Source organism: Lytechinus pictus, chromosome 2, assembly GCF_037042905.1.
Source record: "Lytechinus pictus isolate F3 Inbred chromosome 2, Lp3.0, whole genome shotgun sequence".
Lineage (NCBI taxonomy): Eukaryota > Metazoa > Echinodermata > Echinoidea > Temnopleuroida > Toxopneustidae > Lytechinus > Lytechinus pictus.
Genome location: NC_087246.1, coordinates 43,309,464 through 43,324,092, shown reverse-complemented (window position 1 = coordinate 43,324,092; position 14,629 = coordinate 43,309,464). Strand labels below are relative to the sequence as shown.

Genomic DNA, 14,629 nt, shown 5'->3' with positions numbered 1-14,629 from the left:
AATGACATTTATAAGTGGTATCTTAGCTAAACGAATGCGATACCCGGTCTTCGATCTTCGTTTTCCAGACACCCAACAACGCGTTTGGAAAACGAAGATCGAAGACCGGGGACATGCCTTAAGGCCACCGCACACCTTACGACTGTTCGCGATCCGATTTTGGAACAAATCGCATTTTGCTCATTTTCTGAAAATGTGAATGGAACATATAATTTTATTTGAGGTTTAAATTAATTGAAAGAATACTAATATAACCATTTTGAAAGATTGCAAGCCTTTATTTCGGAGTAAAGGCCAAATTAGTTTCAAATCGTAGCCAATCGTACGACTGCTATGACGTCATTGCGACTAGATATTAAAGGTTCCATGAAAAGCCTCAATGATTTACTGTTATTCGTTCGGGAAGAGGTTTTTAAGCACAAAACCATCAACTATTCGCCTTAAAAATATCACATTTTAATTTCAGAGCCAAATTTAAGGTCATATCTTGGCTATTTTTTAACCAATATGCCCCGCCCACCAAAAAAATCTCAGAACGGCATTCGGAGAAGCACGTGACCACTGACGTCACCTAAAGAAGAAAGTTGCAGTTCGCGAGATTGTTTTGCCCGCACGGTCTATGGGTTTCACGTGTGTAGTGTATTGTCTTTCAATCCTTGCGGTCGCCGTCGTCATTATTTATTTTAATGAAAAGTTACAAAAATGCCAACCAGATGTATCGTTGCTGGATGTTCTAATACTACTAAAGAAAACGTTAGTTTGCACCGATTTCCAAGAGACCCCAGTCTTCGTAAAGTTTGGACTTCGAAAGTAAAACTTACTCGAGCTAACTGGGCAGGCCCCTCGGACACTAGTGTCATTTGCAGTGTACACTTTGCGGAGACCGATTTCGAAGAACCAGGATTGTGGACAGAATTTGGACTAAAAAAACAAAGGCGGTTGAAAGCAACGGCAATTCCTAACATCAGGAGCAGTTCTTATGAAGAACCGAAAAGGAAGCAGAGAGAATCAGTGGAGAAAAGGAAGAAAATACGGGTAAGTTTTATTGCATTTTTTCGTGATGATGATGATGATTGATATGATGGATGATGAGTTCTGCATCAATAATGAGCTGTTGAGTGCTGTGTTCGCGCATCGCGACAACTTGCTAAAATTCGATTTTATTAATTAATATTAGACTCTAGTCTAAGTTAGAGCTCTATTTCTGTAAAAACTTGGCTTCAACCGACATTGCACTGTCGTGATGCCTAATTTGAGAGGATATATATCATGTAGAATCTACACTGATTCACGAAGGTTGTTGCGATAGTGTTGTGATGGCGTATGCTTGTACGAAGAAGTTGGAAAAAGTTGAAGCGGACATAGCTTGCCCCGCGCCGCTACGGGGATGTACCGGGGACCGGACAGCTGGGTGGGCCGTAACAGTTGAAAAGTCAATCTGTGATGATGTGAATGTGATGAGCGCGCTCTTGCCCCTTATCAATTTCAGGCCAGTCTCGTGCCAAATCTTTTTGATCAACTCTGTTGCTATCGAATGTAAAAAATCGCAACCCGAAAAAGAAGAAAAACCCAGTAGAAATCGCTGTATTCTTTGATTGAATTTGAAGGAAGCACTCCCGTGACTAGTACGAGATTAGTATGCCAACACAGGATATGCATTTTGTCATAGGCCCTGTTTTGATTATTGTAATTGATAATCCTGCAGATTATTATCACTGTTTTCTTGGCAATTCTTGAATAATTATTGATATTTTCCATAATGTTATTGAAGGTGCCAGATGTGGTTGACCCAGCCTAAATTCTAGATCTACAATTAATGTGCATACGGTAAATGTTTTGTGAAAAATAAGCGAAACATTAAAATGTCCTAGCTTGCTTATTTTACAACTGATTTTGATGAAAATTTTCAGGGTTGTGCTTGTTTAATTTTTATCATTTTATTCAAATCAAGATTTTTCTGGGGTGGTCTTCACAATCTTATCAAAATTTTCATTTTATTTTAAAAATAATTTATCATGTATTTTAAATTTTTTTTTACCCATATTTTAATTTGTCAAGTTACGTAATTTTTTGTTATTGCTGATATTATTCCAAGCATAAACTGCACAAATTCAATGATATTTCTTTTTACCAGTAAAAACAAAAATAATCACACATTTATGAATTTTGGCTGAAACCATTTTTTTTCATTGAGATTGTACATGAAATTATGTTTTTTTTTATTTTTTTAGTATTATTAACCGCCACTCCAAAAAAAAAGTTTGAGCGGATTTTTAACTTGAACTTTATGATTTATTTTTCTTTTGTGGTCTAATATGAGAGTTCATACATTTTTGTTAATGACATGATAATGAATCCAAGGTGAAATGTCATCAAAGTCTAAAAAAAAATTTATTCTGTCATACATGTAGGTATCCATCATACTATAATAACACAGAAAAATCCAAATGCTTTTAAAGTATTTTTCAGAGGTTGCACATTTCTGGATGTCCCATACATGTATGTAAGGTTGCAATATCTTGGATGCCTTCATGCAGTTAAATGATGATTTTCATAATTTCATCCACAGTATCAATTCCAGCAGTGTTATGGTCTTTGATGAAATGAATCATGGAGCTGGAAAAATATGACCACGCTGTATAGTTTTACACAAGTTGACATTTTCATGGAAAATATATTTAGTAAATGAAGAACTATAAACTCATACTCGTTTTATGTTACTTGTGATTATAACAGATGCTAGATGAACTGCTTAGCCTTGGAAATCCTGAAAGTACTCATGATGATGATGATGACAGTGATGATGATGATAGTGATAATGATGGGGTTGATGACATCAATATGCCAGGACCAAGCTGGGCTACAGATGCCGATGTAGCACCCATGCAGGTATTGATTCTTCATAATTTTTACATTTTAAAAAAATGATGTATACTGGTCTTTTTTCTGCTTTTGTCCGTTTCTGGTGCTATCAGTCATTTTGATTCCCTGTATTGTCTTTGTATATATATAAGCAGGGACGTGAGAGGGAGTACACTGTATGCTGATTAATGTTATGGTGTTCTTAGAAGCATGCAGTCTACATGACATGTATTTTCTGAAAAAGAAAATTGGTTAAATCAAGAGTGTAAATCTTGAAAATTTATATGGTTGTAACCATACAAACATGATCACCTTAGTCTCATTCTTTATTTCTGCATCTTATGTTGACACTTGTTACACTTTGGTAATAAATGTATCATGTGTTCATGAGTGTGGTGGGGTTAAAGGTCATCTAGCGGTCATAAGGTCAAAAATGGTAATGTCATTTTTGTTCAGCTTGCTCTCATTTCTTTGTTTCTGCATCAATTGTGTTTACACTTACAAATAACCATTGGGTAATACCACACATGTATTTATGAGGATAAGGTAAAATATCATATTGCATATTTTATTGATAGCGATATCAGGAAAAACTTGTGGTTCATGAACCATCTTGTTTTTTTAGTAGATTACTTCAAAATAATACAACTTCTTGCTTATGAATTGCAATAAACACATGGATAGGATGCATTGTTTATCACTTAATTTCAAAATAATACAATGAGTTTTATGCATTGCATCATGATCAAGCTCGATGTACATGTAAATAAAAGTAATTTGCTTCTGTTCTGCAGGTAGAAGATGTTATTCCATCATCTCGTCGCCCAGCTACTACCTGTAGATCTGTAGGTATCCAGACAAAACTGAAAGTTCCGACCAGAGTGAAAGGTGAGATTGTCTTAGCTTCAAATGGATTATTTTTTTTTGTTTTCTTTGTATATGTGCTGTTGCATCGTTATGTGCCTTTTTCATTTTATATATTCAGAATGTGGAAAATAGGTCTCTGAAAATTGTGCAGAAGCATGTACATGTACATATATTGTTTGTCAGCAAACAAAAAACTTTTATTAAACAACACATATCATCCTAGTGTCCGTTGTCCAAAATATTGTTTATTCTTATTTGTTTTACTGACTATTTATTTTCAATGAATAGTCTTCACTGGTTGTGAATTACCTCCACTTGAATTAGAATGGAGACCTTTCGTTTATGGAAACAAATATTTGTAATTATTTTATTCAATTTCTTTCATTCACAATTTTTTTTTTCCTTCTTTTAGGAGTTCAAATGAAACCACGCACAAAAACAATGGGTGTGTATGTCTGCACACTCGAGGCAGAGCAGATGGTGCCCATAATAACATCGAGGGGGACCAGTTACGACCCAAAAGACGGGAAGGTAAAAGAAAGAAAAGCAGACAGCCCACCTTCACCTGATGAGAGCTCATCATCAAGTGACAGCCCATCACCATCACCTGAGAGTCCACCATCACCTACGTCGAAACAGCCCCATTCACCTGGATACAAACCAGATGAAAGTTCATCTTCAGATGAAGAGAGCTCACCAAGAAAGGCGAAGAAGAAAAGGTTTGTATATCTGTTTTGTCCAGTATATTGTTACTCAATTTGTAAATTTTGCAGTTCAACTTTCAATTTGTAAATGTGTACGAAAAATGGAAAATGTTTCTGTTTATTTATTTTAGAAATTGTTAGAAATCGTGTATTTCTTTTTCTTGGTCCCCCTTTTTATCTGAAAACTCGAATGGAAAAGTCTTTTCTTCAATTCAGTATTCTGCCCTGCCCTGCATGATGATTAATTTTACTTTAAATAGTTATTTGTGGCAATTGGATTTTTTTCACAAATCATTATCTGGAGTCATGATTCCAAATTCTATTACCCTCCTATTTGTATTTTGACTCTTACAGGCGAGGTCGTAAGCCGGGCGAGCAGTTTGTTGCCAGATCGAGAGTGTTGCCCCATGAAGAGCGAAAATATATTGTATTCGAATCTAACCTAATGCAGCTTTTCAAATGCTGCCAGAAATGTTCGTCCGGAAATGTGATTACAACAAAAACTGTAATAGGAACATTCCTCAGGGTAACCTGTGAGTGTGTGACATGTAACAACTTATCCAAGTGGGATAGTCAGCCTCGTTATGGGTCCGCTCCAGCCGGGAACATTCTTCTTTCAGCTTCAACTCTATTTGCCGGAGGGAGTCCATCCAAAACTCTCAGAATCCTGAACTTTCTTAGAGTTGAATGTATTAGTGAAAGAACATTTTTCAGGCACCAGAGAGGAATTCTTCAGCCTGTAGTTGAGAAGGTTTGGAAATCGCAACAAGACACCATCTTGGAGAAGTTACGGGCCAGAGGGGCTCCGCTTGTTATAGGGGGCGATGGACGAGCTGACAGCCCTGGGCATTCAGCCAAGTACGGAGCGTATACTGGGATTGAGCTCTGCGTCAAAAAGATAGTGGATATACAGCTAGTGCAGGTATAATTTTTTTAATTGTTAAAAAAGTATTTAAAAAAACAATTTTTATTCCTTTATTTCTCTTTGATCTTCACAATTTTTTTTTCACACCTTCAGTGGATGAAATTAATTTATTGAAGAATTCATTAATTCTGTTGCAAGACTTCTTCATTTTTCTAAATAAGAATTCCATTGTCCAAATAAAGATCCATAAGCATACTAATGAATGTATTAATCTTGATATTTGTAGTTAACTCAAAAGATTTTATTTTCCTTTCAGTCAAATGAAGTGAAGAATAGTTCCCACATGGAACTAGAGGGGTACAAAAGGCTACATCAGAAGCTGACAAATGAAGATTTGACAATAGGAAGGTTAGTGACGGATCGGCATCGCCAGCTGGCAAAGTACGTCCGGGAAACATCACCTGGTATCGTCCATGTCCATGATGTATGGCATGTGGCCAAAGGTGAGCCTTACTAGTCTTTAATATTGCTATTATTATTATCGTCATCATCACCTCCATGAAAATTTTGATTTGTTTGACCACAAATACATAACACTAGAAACAAACAATTGTAGTGAAAACCTGCAAAAATGTGGGAGTAGGTCACCAGGTAAAAAAGTGAAATTTTACACTGTTGCCTGCAGGCATGAGCCCACATTAATGATAATCCCATGACATAACTATAATAAGTAAATTCTTGCACATGGGACAAAAGTATTTTTACTACTACATAATTTTCAATCATCAGTAATATCTACAGAGTTTATTTATTTGGTAGAGTTGTTATTATCCCAGAAAGGTATCAGTTTATCACACTAAATGGGTGATATTTTATATCCTTAAGAATAAATTGATTTATTTGCTATTTATTTACTGTGATTGTTTTCAGGTGTCACAAAGAAAGTCCATGGGCTGTCCAAGAAGAAAGGATGTGATGTGATGGGTGACTGGGAGCAAAGTGTGAACAACCACATGTATTGGGTTGCCTCGTCAACACCAGAAGAAGAACCTGAGCTACGTGAGGCCAAATGGACTTCCTTGGCTAACCACATTCAGAATGTCCATGAAGGACATAGTGATGTGTTTCCCCGTTGTCTCCATGGTGACCTTGATGCAGGCAGGCGTAAGAGATGGCTAAAGCCAGGTAATTATATGCAATATTGATCTTCAAAGCATAGACTGGTAAATTTCTTGTTGTACTGTTTAAATACATCTTCAAATATTAAGCTATACATTGATTATAAATGTAGGGTAGGTGAAAATGTTTATTATTATTATAGTATGTGGTCAAATACTATATGATTTCAGTAATTTTGTAACTTTAGTACTTTATCACTTCTTTCTTATTCTTGTTCTAACTGTACAGGTACCATGGTTTCTGAGAAGTTTGAAACAATCATTACTAGCAAAACATTGATCAAAGATGTGAAGAAGATGTCCAATGTGGAGCAAACATCTTATGTAGAGTCATTTCATGCTCTCATCAACCAATTTGCACCAAAGATGAAGGCTTACAAATATCATGGTATGATTTGCAGGTAAATGTACAATGCAGTTTTTATTGCTTACTTACTTTTTTTTCATTTTCTGTTGGCATAGGGTCTTGAAAAATGTCCTTTAAAAAGGACATATCATAGAGTTGATGTACAATTTGAGGAAGTAACTTGATTCAAAAGATGTATTGGTTGGAGTATTAATCAATAAAATATCAATGTTTATTAATTATTTGATTTTGTCAAATTTAGATTACACCTTGCTGCTATTCATTTCAACACCAACATTGAACGCCCACAAGCAACAACGAGAGCTGGTAAAAAATGCTACAAACTTAAGAAGCCTAAATACAAACCTGGCAAGGCAATTGTAAGTGCCTTCAAGGGACCACAGGACTATGGTATGTATATTTTTTCAAAGCAATCATACATTTTGAACAAATAAGATCCAACGCTCGCCTGTTGATGAAGTATACACCAAATGTTTGATCACAGCAATTAATAACATGAAGGATAAAGTTTCTGATGTGACTGTTTCCAGGTAATTTATTTCATTTGCTGAATTAATTTTTCTTTTTTTTCGTTTATTCATTTTATGACAGGCTATGTAGCTGAGCTTCTGAGTGAAGTAGCAAAGAGATCGAAAGACTACAAGGGGAAACGAGACAGAAAGAACTCTCCACCACCACTTACCAGCAGATTCACCTACCCAAGCAAGGATGAAGTTATCAAGCGACACAAGAGTCGGTTTAATCTCCCGAAGGAATGAATTTATTCCAACTGTTTACCACTTTGAATCTACGTCTTTGTTATGATCACCTTGAAATACATCTTTATGCTATGCAATATACTTGATAAAACCATATAAAAGGACTTTTCACCTGGATGTACAATGCTTGTATAAGGGCTAGTCTAAGCCATTCTCCTTTCTGAGATATTTTATTCTTTTTTGCTCACCATATCACTGCCTTTATCACATGATTGTGGAATTGTATGTAGTTGTCTAATTGAGAAACTTGGAGTGGAATGACCCATCATCTCACTATTCTAATTTGTACTCAAGAATGGTTTGACATTTATCAAATCTGTGTGAAAATTAGATAACTTCATTGTTGGTGGATGTAGATAATTGTATGTAAATGATGCACTTGGTTAGTATTAGCTTATTTGCCATGTTATCTTTGATGGACATTTTGTAAAGAAAGAATGGTAGATGGACTGAGGGATAATAAATAGTCCCATATGATCTGTTTCCTACCAGATTCGAACTGTAGATTTTTTTTCATCATCTTCTGATGAGATATGAAATGAAAAACAAAGAACTGCAATCAACATTGTGGCAATATCCAATACTGAATTTTCACCAGGAGTAGGAAACTGAATTCACGTACATTGTCAGTATTGGATATTATGTTCGTTTGTTGTATAAATTGAATAATTTCATGCATTACTGCCTGTGGAAATACTTAGGTGTTGGTTTGAATTTTCAACTGCACAGAATCATCTCTAATGCTCCCGGTTTTGTTTCTACTTAAAAAATCTTTTGTTACATCCAGGGCTACATGTAGTTGATACACGTTTCATGAATATTTGCTTGCATCTGATGAGATTAAATGCACATTTAGGCTTCCAAGATTTTGCTTTCTTTCAAGTTGCCTTCTCGCACCTCTTGGAAGAAGTGACCAGAGTGCTTGCCCTTCCTCATTCTGCTTGCCACTATAGTCAATGTTTATTTGTATGTATTGCCAATATCTTTACCCATTGATAGATTTCCTATACATGTATATGTATTTCCAAGAAGTTTATCAGATATGCAATATCCTTTTCTTGCCCATATCTTAGAGCATCAGTATTGCCAAAAGTATAACCAAATATATGACTGCTAAAACTTTTGCCCATATGTATTGCTGAAACCAATGAATGAAAGATGTAATTTGCTATTACCCTTGCCTTTTTATTACATTGCCAAAACCAACCTAAAATATACTTTCCTATTACATGTACCCTTGCTCTTTTTCTGCATTGCCTAAACCAACCTTAGATATGTTTTGCTATTAAATATTCTTTCCCTTGTATAAAAAAATGTGTATTTATTGCCAGAACTTTAATTAAAGATATGTATAAATGTAGGGAAAAGTAATCTGGTCTACAAAATGTACTTTCAATGTAGCAATTAAGTTAGACATGGAAGTATTTTTTATGAAAAAGTTACATGTTGTAGTATGAGCATGTGAATAGTATTACTCAATTGATTCAGGTTTTTATTTGTGTCGTATAAAGTATACTGTGTGTTTCAAAGAAATTGTATATATTTTTGTCATATCCAGACCTTGATCTTTTCAAGTGCTACAGAAAAGAGAATCATCATTCATGGTCGGATGACAAAAATGTGATTATATCCTTTACGTACATTTAATTGATTCCTAAACAAACAGCAATATTTCATGATGCTAGAAATTTATACTGATTGTATGGACATATTTAGGGTTTTCATTTGTCACATTTCAGTACAAGTCATATTTACTTGCCATTTTTTACTTTCACTACTAGCCAAAGCATGACCAATCTTTTCTATCAGTGGCACTTTTATAGATGAGACTACATGACTATTGGAATTAAGAAACTATATACATGTTTTAGCTATGTATTTTTTACATTTTATTTATTAATATTATCTGTTAGTTTTACATATATATAAAACCATGCTTGTAAATATACACATATGCACATCCATGAACTGCAAGTTGGGATTAATTGTGTTAGCTTGGTACGTTAGCTGATTACATTTGTAGATGCATTTGCACTTTACAATGTTTGCTTCTCCACTATTGTTGTTTGATTTTGACCCCCCTTCCCCATTAGAGCAAATTGAAGGTGTACGATCAATTGCAATTCAGAAACAACTTTTATGATTGGTTAATAGTTGTGAATTAATACATGTATTGCATTTTATGTATTGCAATATTGCCTTTATGTTATGATGATCTGGATTTACTTCATATTGTCATTAGAAGGGATCTGATGCACTGTTGATCATCTTCCGTTCCCTGTTGAATAACATACATAAAGGACTGATTGAGCTATTCACACAAAAATCATCTCTCATGCATTTTTATAAATACAACTCTCATTCGTTTTTATTAATACACCAGTGATTTGTAAATTTCATATTCAGGAGTATTATTTCTCATATCTTATATTTGCCAAAGATGTGTTATTCAATGTACTATTTTTTAACAAGAGATTTCATGTTTCTAACCTTGCCTGTATTATACCAAACTATAAAAAGATGTTATTTTGCTTTTCGATAAAACTTATTGTTTGCTGTAGCTGGAAGATATGTTTACATTTAGACAGCAGATTTAGTTCGCTTGTTATTAAAATTGAAAGATATTATATTTGGATTGAAGTTTTTATGATATTTACAGTCTCGCCTAATTTCACAAAACAGTTATATGCACATCCTGGTTGCTATAAATGAGAGAATAGGTGATGCCACACACTTCTTTTGTATTTATTACATTCATTATTCAGTTTGATCAACTCACTAACACTTGGAATGCCATGGTTGTAACCTATTGTGATAGGGTGAAGAGTGCTTAATGCCAAATTGGCAACAACAAAAAGAAGAGAGCATAGGTCATAATATTTAGAAGAAAAAACAGTTGGTGACATCATAAATTTTCTCATTTGTAAGTACAGATAAGTGTGTGTGCATGTAATTTTGTGAAAAAATAAAAAAATCATATTTATCCTGATTTCTATTAAATTTCCCATTATACTAGCGAGATTTTTTTCTTATAATTCAAATCCACATTTTTTTTTAGGTGGGGGGGGGGGTTTCGTGTGGTACAACAGTCGAAACCAGGGGCGGATCCAGGATTTTCCAAATCGGAGGGGCACATTTTTCTGATGAATATTTGACAAGCCCCCCTCCCCTCAAAAAAGGTTTTCACCTGAAATCGAAGGTCATTTCATCCATGAGAATAATTGACAAGCCCCCCCCCCCCCAAAAAAAAAGGGTCCTCGCATACAAAAGGAGGGACACCCTTGTGTTAGAAAGGCATCTTTACATTTCAAATTTTAATTGTGCCTCTCAAAAGGGGGAGGGAACAGACCAGCTGTGTCCCCTCCCCTGGATCCAACAGTGAAACTATTAAAGAATAGAAAAGTGTAAAAAGATAAAAATGCTTTATGTGAATTCTATTTAATGTATTTTTTTTGTACATTTTAAATAATTATTGTGGCACCCCTCCCCCCTTTCCCTTGATCAGATCTGAAGCTTATCATGCACAGATTCAATGTCTCAGAGTTGGCACTGATTATGGAGGATTCAAAACCTATTTTGATATTTTCTTTTAAAATTCATGTGCTCTTCACATAATATCCTGGATCTCGATCTTGTCTCACGATATCCAATATCGTACCAAGATTGCTCGAACCCTTGCAACAACTTTTTGAACGTTTGCCTACTTAAAGCTTTGTACCAGTTCACCTTCATACAAATAAAAACTCATTCCCTTCCTCTTACAATTTCTTGCATAATCACTCGTCCCTCGCCAATCTCACATCAGTACTCTCACTTTTATTGTTTTATCATTCGATGTGTACTCTCTCTTCATAAATCACACCTTTTCCCAAATTTTTAACAAAGTAGCAGGTCTAGATGGTGCCAAGGGCAAGCTAATTAATTGCACCCTTTTCCAACCAATAATAGTTTCTATAGTTACTGAATTCAATTAAAGTATGCAAACCTTTTATGGATGTAGGTATTTGTTTTATCTTGGTAAATGCAATTAAATATGGTGCTTATGTGTAGATTATGTGCACCTTTGCTCCAACTAGATATGCTACTAACAAGTTATGTCATATACACTGTTAATAATTTTTCTTTCAATATGCATTCTCATATACTATTATTTTCATTGAATAATTGTCCCCCTTATTCTCTCATTCACATGACTGAAGTACAATTTTTAAAAAATATATAATCTGCATTATTTAATAAATAAGTCCATTAATTTTTCCTGTAATAGTAATATCAACTTCTCATATAATCTTTACAATCACCGCACAGGACACATCCTTTCTAGTAACACACCAGTAAACAAATAATGAAAGACACAATGAAGTGTTGGTTATTTTTCAACTTTATTATCTAAAAAAATAACCATTAAAAAACAATAAGATTGCAATAAAAAAAAAAGGTGATCATCATACAGTCTCTTACATCCAAAGGGCTGGCTTTACTTGCTTACATCATAGCTCCTGGAAGCCACGGTAGACTTCTGATGGGAAGGTATCCCTGATTACTCTCACGGCGCACGATGGAAGGGGGACCCTTACTGCTCGTCCCAGGAAACCCCAGCACCAGCGGGCAAGTTGACGATAAGCCACATGACGGTTCTTCCTGAAAGTAGAGTGGAAAAAAAATGTCATCTCAACAGAGTGAATGAATAAGGCTCCAGCTACGTAGTTTTGTTAAATGGAAACTACGTAAAATTGGGGAGATTATTTATTCAACTGAATTTTTTTTATAGTTTTTAAATCAATCAAATCAATCCAAGTACCCATAATCCTTTTTAATTTCCCGAAAAAGTAATCGTGTCCTAAATTAAACAAAACAAACTAGTCCTAAAAAAATGTCTTAAAAATTTCATTTCCTTTACTGCTCTGATTCACATTATCGCATATTACATGAACATATACATACTCATTCTCTGTCGCATCATTGCGACCTCCTCCTCCATACTGCTGCCGGTAGTGGAAATAGGCCGTCTCCAGGACCCAGGGGTTGAGACAAACCCCCTCAAAGCCTGGATGGTTTGTGATGCAATCAAGTTCACCACCGTTGAAAGAATCCATCTTATGGACAACCTCTGGGATCTCTTTACAGCAAACACACTCCCGGACGATGGGCATTGGTGCACAGTCCCCACTGCATGAACACCTGTAAATATAAAAATTAAGAGACAGTTGCAAACAAATTCATTGCTTTTCTCTTCTCTTCCTTTTCTTTTTTAATTACCATATTTGGATTTAAAGTCCAGGAAGAGAATCTCAATATTAAATTCAGGGCTTTAAATTTAATGGACGCTAGAAAAGAAACCTTAGGCTTAGTTAAGTTAGAGATGATTGAATGAAAGGGATAAGGAAAATAAGCAATCATTTCGGCCATCAGTAAATTCGTACTATATTTTCTGACTTAAATAAATATCAGCGGTGATTTTCACAAGAGACCAGCTCTATTGCAACATTTTTTGTTGCAATAACAATTGTGTGCATGAACATGTGGACACTCTTTGAGTTTGATCTTGACGCAAATCACCTTCTACCGGCATAGCCATCGGCTGCGGAGCCCATCGTTCCCCGGGTCTGAATCGTCCCGCGAACGGCAAAGTTAGTTGAACGCTCGCCGAATTTTACGGCCAAGCTTTACTCGCTCTGCCATAGCTGGCCGGGAAAGAAGGCGGCGAGTTGCGTTCAAATTTTCGTAATTATTCCGATGTAAAATGAACCGAGAATAACGTGGCAAATAAAAAGTAAGCAAATATAAGTATTGGAAAGCATGAAAGTTCAGAATAGACGTACCAGAAATTGTTTTCAAGTCTCTCTTGACGTAGGTTGTCGACTACAACTTCTTCCACCTCCTCCTCATCTGATCCTGCCTCCGGCTCGAATCTGTAAGGTACAATCCCCTCAATTTCATCGCCTGAACTGCTACCAGAATCTGATGAGTCAGTAAACGAGTACTCAGACCCTGAATCAACGTCTGATGAATCCGATGATGGCATGATGGCTCAAAATTACCAAAAAAATTGAAGCAATTGGATGAAATATTCGTCGAAGCAAAGTTGAGTAACAAGCGAGCGTGTACGAAATAAAGCTGAATAGTAAACCCGGAAGTCGGGCAAACGCGATCGATCGTTCTTCAGGTGACGTCACAATGATTGACAGCTCGATTTGCCGATTTTTCTCAAAAATAAAGTGGGCGTTCCCGTTGAAGTTCATTTTCAAGGAATTACTCGAAACCTGTAAGCCGAGCGAGGAAAACGATGACAGATTCGGGTTTTGCACGAAAAACTACAGTAAAAAAAAGCTTACTTCTAAAATGAATGATTTCTGTGTCATGGAACCTTTAAATTCGCTTTTATTCCAAGAAGGATGATAGCATAGTCACAGATTTGAACATAGGTATTCGTACAATGATTTAGAACATTACACAGTAAGATATTCCAAGTCTCAATGTTAGCATCAAATTCTACTACATTTTATTCTGAAATCGGGTCGCAGACCAATCGTAAGGTGTGCGGTCGCCTTTATATGTCAATGGTAGCAGAATTGCAAATTAATGTCAGCCAAAGTTCACTGGACCAGATTAATGTAACTCTGGAAAATGAAACAACGTCATACTGATCTAACTGTTCCAGTTCATTGTACTAGCTTGACCAGTTAAAAATTAATTGGTCTGTATACTGGTCTCGAGTTGTTCTTAAATTAACTGGAATTTTTAATCTGGTCTTGATTGATTACTGGAGTTCAAGTTCAAATTTATTTAAACCAATCAAAACAAGAGACATATTACATAGTTTAACAAAATGAGAAAACATGATAGGTTTGGGACCCCATGGAGTTTATTACTTGTTTCGGTGGAATAGTGGTGTAAACTGGTAGACATATCCCGCCTTAACTGGTCTAACTATATATTTATTGACACAAGCAATTAATATGACTTAATTATCAGTCGATGAATGATGTTAATGTATATATTCAAGATCACAATATTCTTTAACTTGA

At 35.4% G+C, this 14,629-nt stretch overlaps 2 protein-coding genes across 4 annotated transcripts; one reads left to right on the top strand and one right to left on the bottom strand.

The window, feature by feature from the left end:
- Positions 1-361: 361 nt before the first annotated feature.
- LOC129260174 (uncharacterized) lies at positions 362-10,227 on the top strand. 3 transcript variants are annotated; one of them, XM_054898206.2, is made up of 10 exons: positions 362-1,035; positions 2,737-2,889; positions 3,657-3,750; positions 4,142-4,448; positions 4,788-5,355; positions 5,615-5,801; positions 6,229-6,483; positions 6,706-6,877; positions 7,085-7,233; positions 7,435-10,227. In XM_054898206.2, the coding sequence occupies exons 1-10, from the start codon at positions 703-705 to the stop codon at positions 7,599-7,601; spliced, it is 2,385 nt and encodes a 794-aa protein (XP_054754181.2). In that variant the 5' UTR covers positions 362-702; the 3' UTR covers positions 7,602-10,227. The 3 variants fall into 3 exon arrangements, with proteins under 3 accessions (XP_054754181.2, XP_063950920.1, XP_063950921.1); XM_064094850.1 differs by having other exon boundaries at positions 6,706-6,864; positions 7,435-7,606; XM_064094851.1 differs by lacking the exon at positions 3,657-3,750 and having other exon boundaries at positions 4,342-4,448.
- LOC129278654 (uncharacterized) lies at positions 8,910-14,145 on the bottom strand. Its single transcript, XM_054914801.2, has 3 exons — positions 13,424-14,145; positions 12,546-12,782; positions 8,910-12,242 (listed from the first exon to the last, which is right to left on the bottom strand). Exons 1-3 carry the CDS (start codon positions 13,624-13,626, stop codon positions 12,092-12,094), a joined length of 591 nt encoding a protein of 196 aa, XP_054770776.2. The 5' UTR covers positions 13,627-14,145; the 3' UTR covers positions 8,910-12,091.
- Between the last annotated feature and the right edge of the window lie 484 nt (positions 14,146-14,629).

Bases quoted from the DNA above. Each gene is read 5' to 3' on its own strand.
- LOC129278654 (XM_054914801.2), bottom strand. From the start codon at position 13,626: ATGCCATCATCGGATTCATCAGACGTTGATTCAGGGTCTGAGTACTCG. The intron at 12,783-13,423 runs GTACGTCTATTC...TTATATTTACAG, and splicing joins AGACTTGAAAACAATTTCTG to GTGTTCATGCAGTGGGGACT. The intron at 12,243-12,545 runs GTATGTATATGT...CTCTACTTTCAG, and splicing joins AATGATGCGACAGAGAATGA to GAAGAACCGTCATGTGGCTT.
- LOC129260174 (XM_054898206.2), top strand. From the start codon at position 703: ATGCCAACCAGATGTATCGTTGCTGGATGTTCTAATACTACTAAAGAA. The intron at 6,484-6,705 runs GTAATTATATGC...CTAACTGTACAG, and splicing joins TAAGAGATGGCTAAAGCCAG to GTACCATGGTTTCTGAGAAG. The intron at 7,234-7,434 runs GTATGTATATTT...ATTTTATGACAG, and splicing joins CAAGGGACCACAGGACTATG to GCTATGTAGCTGAGCTTCTG.